Below are 9,965 nucleotides of genomic sequence, written 5' to 3' on the forward strand. Positions count from 1 at the left end.
ATCAAACACAATGCAAAGACTCTCACAAATGGACTTTAAAAAATAACCATCATAATATAAAGTAATATTCTATTCCATTGCGAGGTTAATTATTCAATGTAGAATTTATACCTTATTTATAATTTATACCATAAAATAACAATTACACCATCTCATCAAACATCACCTTTTCAATCTAATCATTTAAGTACACCAACTAAAAACTAAGGATATTTTGATCATTTTATTAAAATAAACCACTTTTACATCAAACAAATTTCTTTTATTCCAGATAATCAGAGCTTAACCTAGAGAGGAAATGTAATGATGTGGAATTATTAACTTTAAAAGTCTCATTAAGAAACTACAGAAAAAAGGTGCTATTGAATTATTTGAAGGAATTCAAGCATAGGATTGCATCAAAATTGACATTGAACCTTAATGACAACAAAAAAAAGTCTAACCCATATGCCAAAAGAACAAAAAGTAAAAGATAAAGTAACAAAGCAAGTGTCATATACATGTACCCCAGCTGAACCATACTAATGTTGAAAATCCAAATACTAAGTGTTTGTGATTACCCGACCAAGTTTTAGTTGCAGGGTCTGAATACAAACATATGCACAAAAATCATCCATCAATTTCTGTGTAAAACACTCACGTTTAAATAACAAGCTTACTGATAAATTATGGAAATAATCTTTATATTAGGCATATAAAATAATATCAGATATTATGGAAATAATCTTTATATTAGGAATATAAAATAATATCGTTATTATATTATTAGTTTCCTTATTAATCTTTTATAATTATGGAAATAATCTTTATATTAGGCATATAAAATAATATCAGAGATTATGGAAATAATCTTTATATTAGGAATATAAAATAATATCGTTATTATATTATTAGTTTCCTTATTAATCTTTTATAATGTATATATTGGATATTTCCCTGATATAAACATCAAGAGATTAAAAAAGATTCTCCCTATTCTTTCATGATATCAGAGCCCTAGGTTCTCTTTTCTTTCCTTTCTAAACCCATCTTCCGCTTCTTTTCTCTAAACCTAACTTCCGTTTCTTTTCTTTCTCTCTTCTTCATCTATGGCCGAAAACAAGGTTCATCCATCCACCATTGTTTCCAACATAAAGGCGTGCATCCCTATCACCATTGATTATGAAGGAAAACAATACAACAGCTGGTCCACCCTTTTTCAACTTCATTGCCGTGCTAATATGGTGATCAACCATATTCAACCTCTAACAGTTAATCCTTCGGTCGTGGTTCCCGCTCCGACGGAAGCCGAAAAGGCTTTAACACAGAGACTTGATGACATTGTTCGTCAATGGATTTATGGGACCATTTCTAATGATCTCCTAAATTCCATCCTCGATCCTGATGACTCGGCAGTTGATGCTTGGAACAGATTGCAACAATTTTTTCTTAACAACAAATCTGAAAGAGCTTTGTAATTTGATGCGCAATTTACAAACACCAAGCTTTCTCATTTTGATGGTGTTAAGTCTTATTGCGCTCAGCTAAAAACTCTAGCTGATAATTTGAGGAATATTGGAGATAAAGTCTTTGACAATCGAATGGCTCTACAACTTTTAAAAGGCCTCTCGGAGGAATATAAGCCCTTTCGAACGTCCGTTCTTCATCTTAACCCGTTGCCCTCTTTTGATACTCTTCGTTCAATGCTTGAATTAGAAGAACATGAGAATGCTGCTGATCTCTCTATTAAGTCTCATGTAGAGGCTCACATCACGCAATCCCATTTATCGTCCCAAAATAATGCTGATAATTCCCATTATTCTTCTCGGGGTAATAATCAACGTAATGGTGGCAATAGCCGGAAAACCACCAAGGGAAAGGGCAGCTCCGACAAGGGTAAGGGTGCCTCTGGCAATCAACATCGTAATGGTGGTGCCTCGCAGCAGCAGCAAAACCCGCAGCGTGGTCCTTCCGCCTCGCACCAGCAGTAGACCCAAGTAGGATGGATGTATCCTCCACCTTAGGCATATTGGCAGCAAAGCCCTTGGGCTCTTCCTCCCTGCCCATATTCATCACAGGCACCAGGCCCATCTCCTTAGTCCGCCACGAAGCCCAGTCAGCCTGCACATCAGACCGGTATCCTCGGGCCACAACCACCTCAAGCTTACTATTCGTCAGGCCCATCGTCTCAAGGTTATATGCCAACCAATATTGATCAAGCAATGCACACAATGACATTGTCTGATCCAAACTACTATATGGATACGGGTGCTACCTCTCACATGACAAATTCTCAAGGTAATTTATCGTCATATCTCCCTTGACCAATAGTCATAATAATTCAATTATTGTTGGTGATGGTAGCAAAATTCCAATTCATGGTTATGGTCACAAATCTCTACACCAAAACACACTTCAACTAAAAATGTCCTTCATGTTCCAAAACTAGTCAAAAATCTCATCTCCGTTAGGAAATTCTCTATTGATAATAATGTTTCCATTGAGTTTGATCCTTTTAGGTTTACTGTGAAGGACTTGCAGACGGGGAGCAAACGAGTGAGATGTAATAGTAGTGGCAATCTCTACCCTTTTCTCACAGATCGTCAAGTCTTCTCTTCTTTCACACCGTCAGCTTTTTCAGTTATTTATCCAAATATATGGTATTCCCGTCTCGGTCATCCGGGAAATGCAATTTTAAATTTATTGCGTAGTAGTAATTTCATTCAATGTCCTAAGGCTAAACATGTTTGTCATTCTTGTCCTTTGGGTAAATTAATAAAATCGCCTTTTCCCGATTCTATGTCTCATACTACTATGCCATTTGACATTATACACAGTGATTTGTGGACATCCCCTATTCCTAGTTCTCTCGGCCATAAGTATTATGTTCTCTTTCTTGATAATTACACAAATTTTTTATGGACTTTTCTGATCTCTTATAAGTCTCAAGTCTATAAGTTATTTATTCGTGTTCGAACATATATTTGTACTCAATTTGAGAGAGAAATTAAGGCATTCCAATGTGACAATGGTACTGAATTTAAAAATGTTCGTTTTGAAAAATTCGGTCACCAACATGGTATGACTTTACGTCTTTCTTGTCCTTATACCTCTCCTCAAAATGGCAAGGCCGAAAGAAAAATAAAAACAATCAATAATATTGTTCGCACTATTCTTTGTCATGCATCCATGCCACCATCGTTTTGGCATCATGCTCTCGAAATGGCTACCTACCTTCACAACATCTTACCTATAAAGCTTCTTGGTTATAATTCTCCAACTCAGATTTTGTATCAAAAGCATCCTAACTACTCTCATCTTCGAGTTTTTGGGTGTTTATGTTATCCTCTTTTTCCACCATCCAAAATACAGAAGCTTGAACCTCGGTCTTCTCCTTGTGTTTTTCTTGGCTATCCGCCCAATCATAGGGGATATAAATGTTTGGATATGTCATCTCGAAAAATTATAATAGCCAAACATGTATGGTTCGATGAGTCAGCATTTCCTTTTTCCAAAATTCATACTCCGAAATCTCACACATACGATTTTTTGAGTCATGATTCAGGTGCCCTTAACACCCATCTCTTGCATCAAATTCTCACCACACCCGAGCACCAACACCAACCCACAACCACCCCCCACTATTCTCCTTCTCCCATAACATACCACACTCACCCTGCGAACGAGTCTTCAAACTCTCCCACTCCTCCTTCTCCCGTAGCATCCCACCCGCACCCTATGGCCACTCGTAGTCGTCATAGAATTGTCAAACCCAATAAAAAATACCAAGACCACTCTCTTCACACTTCTACCTTTGTATCAACCATTCCAAAAAATCCCGTACATGCTCTACGTGACCATAATTGGAAAATTGCTATGCAGGAAGAATATGATGCGCTTATTGACAATGGTACTTGGGCCTAAGTTCCGCGTCCGTCTAGTGTAAATATTATTCGTTCGCTTTGGATTTTTCGGCATAAAACGAAATCTGATGGTTCTTTTGAGAGACATAAGGCTCGTCTTGTTGGTGATAAGAAAACTGAAAGAAAAGGGATTGACTGTGATGAAACTTTCAGTCCGGTTGTGAAACCGGCAACTATACGGATGGTTCTTAGCATTGCTTTATCCAAGTCTTGGTCTATTCATCAATTGGATGTGAAGAATGCCTTCTTACATGGCAACTTGAATGAAGCAGTATACATGTATCAACCTTTGGGGTTTAAAGATCCGGCTCGTCCTGATCATGTATGTCTTTTGAGAAAGTCTCTCTATGGTTTGAAACAGGCACCCCGCGTTTGGTATCAACGTTTTGCTGATTTTGCTGCATCAATTGGCTTTAATCACATCAAATTGGATACTTCTTTATTCATTTATCGCCATGATCATGACACTGCTTACATTCTTCTTTATGTTGATGATATTGTGCTCACTGCTTCATCAGAGTCCCTTCGGAAATATGTCATTTCTCAACTTAACACTGAATTTGCAATGAAAGATTTGGGTCCTTTGAGTTATTTCTTAGGCATTGCTGTTACCCGACACAAGAATTGTTTGTTCTTGTCTCAAACGAAATATGCTCATGACATTATTAAAAAAGCAGGCATGACAGATTGTAATCCAGCTTCCACTCCTGTTGATTCTAAAGGAAAAATGAGCACTCAATCCGACATTTCTTATGGAGATCCTACCTCTTATCGTTCTTTATGTGGGGCGTTACAGTAGTTGACACTCACTCGTCCGGACATTTCTTATGCTGTACAACAAGTTTGCTTGTTTATGCATGCTCCTCAAGTTGCTCACATGAATGCCTTAAAACGAATCATCCGTTATATTCAAGGTAAGGCATTGCTGATTATGGTATGCAGTTATACAAATCATCTATTACTTCCCTTATTTCTTATACGGATGCTGATTGGGGCGGGTGTCCTGATACTCGTCGATCTACATCAGGTTATTGTGTCTTTCTTGGAGATAATTTGATTTCTTGGTCTTTTAAAAGGCAACCTACTTTGTCAAAGTCTAGTGCTGAAGCAAAGTATAGAGGGGTTGCAAATGTCGTATCGGAATCATGTTGGGTCCGACACTTATTATTAGAACTCAGATGTTCGGTTACACAGGCAACCTTAGTTTATTGTGATAATGTTAGTGCTATTTACCTCTCTAGTAATCCGGTACAACATCAGCGCACTAAACATATTGAAATGGACATTCACTTCGTTCGTGAGAAAGTCCAACGGGATGAAGTTCGTGTCTTACATGTGCCATCCCGATACCAGATTGCAGATATTTTTACTAAAGGACTGCCTAAGATTTTATTTGATGATTTTCGGGCCAGTCTCAGCATTTGCAAAGCTCCCGTTTCGACTGCGGAGGTGTGATAGATTATGAAAATAATCTTTATATTAGGCATATAAAATAATATCAAAGATTATGGAAATAATCTTTATATTAGGAATATAAAATAATATCGTTATTATATTATTAGTTTCCTTATTAATCTTTTATAATGTATATATATTGAATATTTCCCTGATATAAACATCAAGAAGATTAAACAAGATTCTCCCTATTCTTTCACTTACTTGGAAACTGAAATTTCGTAATCACGATAAGAATGAAAATGCCAAAGTTCTTTTTTTTCATTTGGTATAAGTATTTTTTTGTATCATACTCCCGATTATAGACTGTAATTTTACTTGATTTCTATAGCTAGAATTAAAGTGTTTTTCTCATTCATTTGGTATATAACATTTGTTTTTTTTATCATAATCCAGATTATTATAGGTAATTTTCTTCATTTTGTATAAAAATGATATTTCTGGATTATATTCCAAATTATAGTGCGAAATTTTACTTTGTTCGAAATAAAAATTATTATTTGGATATGATCCTAACTGTTTTCTAAATTCTTACAAATATAGATTTTATCGAATCATAAAATGTGACTACCAAGTGGCTCAACATTATCTAAATACATATATACAATAGTAAATAAAATGGTTGTGAAAATTAGAGAAGACAACCTAATGAACACTAAATAAATCTGAAGATAATAACTAAAAAAGGCTTCATTTCAGCATGCATCCAACCTTTTCCCCCTATTTCATTAGAATTTTAGTTTAACTACTCTCATGCATTTACCTTATTGCAAGCAAATAAAATAACTACTATCATCATAAATTACACAGCTATTGGGATGTACAAGGCATACTCTGCCTTTTAAGATAGTACAGATACCAAGTTCTATAACTTGATCTAAACACTAGGTTTTAAATAATGAAAGAGTATAGACTTATACCTCCTGGATACCCAAAGCCAAAATTTCTATTCATATTATCAGCAGTTTCATCTAGTTCCCAATTTCGAAGTGCTCGATCTCTTGTAAGCTGACATGTCAAAGAAGTGCTTTGGAATTGTTTCAACAAAAATGATGTGTTAAGAAAATTTTAATCACCTTAGCGACAATACTTGCTCCACTCACAACTGGATATAGACTATCAGCTTTTTTTGGGACTACAAATTTTATGAATGTAAATCGTTCAATCAATCTCACTCTGTATTTCTCTGGATCTCCAACTGTATATACATAATCCTGAAACAGTAACCATAAACACAAAGTCCTTGTTTGATACCCTTTATAGTTTATCCCATCATTTGAATCAAATCATGGAAATAGTTGAAATTCTTTGACAGACAAATTATCATCTTCTTAATTACCTCAGTCAGAAGAACTCCCATTTCTGTTACTCTTCTGATAAGGCTCATGGCAGATTCATGTGAGGTCTCATTGAGGTTAATCTTGGTTCTGAGACCAAATGAGCAACAAATAGCTTAGCATCATCAAAGAAGGTGATTTATAGTAGTACATTTTAATATTAAACAGTCACGGACTAACTTCTTTAACATTTTTGCAGATAGTTCCTTTGGATCTATGACATTTACAGCCCATCCCAGAGATTCATCAGCCTTCAAATTATCAAATAATTCTTTCCTTTTTTCTTCCTTTAAGGTCTTTGAATCTACAATAAGTTGATAAATGATTATAATTGTCAAATTAGCTTATATTGTATAGCTAACTATCCAACTTCATTTTAATGTTCAAGACCAAATATCATTGTTTTCGGTTATGCCTAGGTCTTTGATGTGCTATGTGAATGAGTGTATTGGATGAAACAATAAGCTGACTAAAGTCAAGGATTATATATAGAATGATTATGATTGTTAAATTAGCTATATACAGTTCAGTATTCAACTTCATTTGATTTGATTTATTTTAACCATTCAAAGCTATGAAATTGAAACAAACCCAGAAAGAAAAAATGATCAAGTAATGTAAGTTGAGGAAGTATGGTAACCTGCAAAATAATACAAGCAACGAGGAAAGAGTCTTTTGGTACGATGGTTGCATCCGTATACCATGGGACCTGTGTTCAAGTAAACAAATTCGTGAAAACAGAAAGAAATCGATGTGATGAAAGAGAGATGGAGGTAAAAGAAAAACCTAAGACAGGGCGGGCCTCGTCCGGTTTCGTCAGCAGTAGGGTTCAGAAGCCCATTTAGGAAGATGACTTCCAGATTCCATTGATGTTCTACTGAAACTAGCCGCCAACGAAAACTCTCTCTGTGTCCAGATTTTTGTGATTCCCGCCAGAAATTTAGCAAACGTAGGGAAAAGGCAACGTGGATTAGTCGGATAAATTTTTCATAGAAACAAGTCTCTTAAATATAGTAAAAGGTTTAAATCGAAGAATAAAGTTAGATATCACAACTATAGCCGCAAATTAAATTAATCATGAAATTTAGTCTCATTTTATGTAACCATATTATCAACTTTTAACGTAAAATATATCATTATCAAATTATCTGGAAATTAGCTTTTTAAAGTTAGTATTATTCAGTAAAAGTCATTGTTGTTTATATCACACATTTCTTCCACTTATGTGCGGGCAGACCACCTTAAGGTAAATGTGTCGGGTTTTTAGATAAATTTATTAAGTTTTTTTTTAAAAAAATAAAATGGATAACTTGCTAATTTACGATAAAAAAAATGTAGTTTTTATTTGATTATGAGTTTTAATCTCATTAAAAACAATTTTTTAAATAATTTTTTGAACTAATATTATGATTGTCAAAAATAAATTCATGTTTTTTTTTTACGAGGATAGGACAATTCAATTTTCTGGGCGATACTAAAGATGATGTGTTATGAAAAATAAATACTTTAATTACAAAATATTGATCTCATATATTAAAAAAGATTGTATTTAAAATCAATGTACAATTATTACTTCATCTATCTTAAATTCCTTGCTAATTAAATATTTTAAAATTTATAAATATTAATTAAATATATTAAATTAAAGAGTTAAAAAAAATTAACGTTATTATAAACCAAAATCATTTATATTAAAGTTTAAAAAGAAATTTTAGAATTAATAATTAAGATTATATTTTCAAAATTAATTTATAAATTTTAATCTAATTCAAATTAAATGTACAGTCAATGTTTTAATTAAATTTATTACATTCATATAATTTATTTTTTAAATTGTATTTAAACAAAAAAAAATGTTATTAAATTTGTTAATATATATAATTAAAGTATATTATAGATCATTTCAATTAAACTAAAATAAAATATTTCAACAATAATAATATTTAACTAAAACAAAAAATAATTATTGTTAAAAGTGAGATTACTTCTAAATAAAATCATCATTATAAAATAAGAAAAATTATTAAATAAACATTTAAATATGGTACAATTGTAACTATATAACATAAATGAAAATAAGCAAATAATAAAAAAAATTAACACAAAATACTAACATTTTGCTACATCTCATTATCGACCAACATCTACCTTCATTTTGGGCATTTTTTCCAACTTATTCGTCATTATCGATCATATTATACACTCATTTTGTGCGTTTGTTTCAATTTGAACCATTATTCTCTTAATCCTTTAAATTCACACTCATCCCATCTAAAAATTAACAATTTTTTTAATCTCTCAAATTTACACTCACATATATCATAATCATAATTATTTTATTTTTATAATGCACCATTTAAAATGCGCATCAACTAAGATAAAAAAACATAATCTCAAATTTTGAATGTGAATACACCACTTGTGATTATTAAATTCAATTTATAATTTTGTATATAAATATTTTGTATATAAACTCAAATATATAAAAAAAATATTTTTTTAATAAATTATTTTGAAAATTTTATTTAGAGAAGTAAGAATATTTTTAAAATTTAATTATATAGTATAAAATAATAAATAAAAATAGAATCATTATATATATATATATATAATTATTTATTTAAAAAATAAAGTAAAGAAAATTTATAAGATTAAAATATATATATATATAGAGACGTATCTCATAAATATGAAGAAAAAAGTAAAAAAAATAAAAATAAATGAAGAAAAAAATTAATATTAAAGGGATACAAATAATGAAACAAATTAATTTATTTTTATTTAAATATATCACAAATTAATTTTTAAATAAGTTGTTATATATATATATATATTATATAAATTATAGTATTTTTAATTTATAAAGACATACACCTTTATTATTATATATTCATCGTGAGTGAATGAAAAAACAAAAGTAATATATATTAAAGAAAGTCTGTATTAGTTTTCTTTAATTATTATTTTTTTTTTTTTTTTGTAAGTTTTTATTATCATGTCTTACCATTTTTATCATGATAAATAAGTTGGAATAACAATTTTTTTTACTAGATATAAACCAGCAAAATAAACAAAAAAAATGTATGCTTTTATAAATTGCATTCACTTCATGAATAATGGGACAATTTTTATGTTATTTACAACTAGCCATTCACTTAATATATAATGAGGCAATTTTTATGTTATTTAAATCTAGCTAGCGAATGTTTTAACAACATTTAAATACATCAGCATTGAACTTTGCGTCCTTAAAATGTCGAAAACAAAGAAA

General features: G+C 31.6%; 1 protein-coding gene across 1 annotated transcript; it reads right to left on the bottom strand.

Annotated features, from left to right (window-relative positions):
• Positions 1 to 492: 492 nt before the first annotated feature.
• On the bottom strand, positions 493 to 8,878 carry LOC124939126 (ribonuclease H2 subunit A-like). Its single transcript, XM_047479636.1, has 7 exons — positions 8,843 to 8,878; positions 7,349 to 7,403; positions 6,875 to 6,998; positions 6,697 to 6,784; positions 6,434 to 6,571; positions 6,278 to 6,365; positions 493 to 584 (listed from the first exon to the last, which is right to left on the bottom strand). The coding sequence occupies exons 1-7, from the start codon at positions 8,876 to 8,878 to the stop codon at positions 493 to 495; spliced, it is 621 nt and encodes a 206-aa protein (XP_047335592.1).
• Between the last annotated feature and the right edge of the window lie 1,087 nt (positions 8,879 to 9,965).

This window comes from Impatiens glandulifera, chromosome 5 (assembly GCF_907164915.1).
Source record: "Impatiens glandulifera chromosome 5, dImpGla2.1, whole genome shotgun sequence".
Lineage (NCBI taxonomy): Eukaryota > Viridiplantae > Streptophyta > Magnoliopsida > Ericales > Balsaminaceae > Impatiens > Impatiens glandulifera.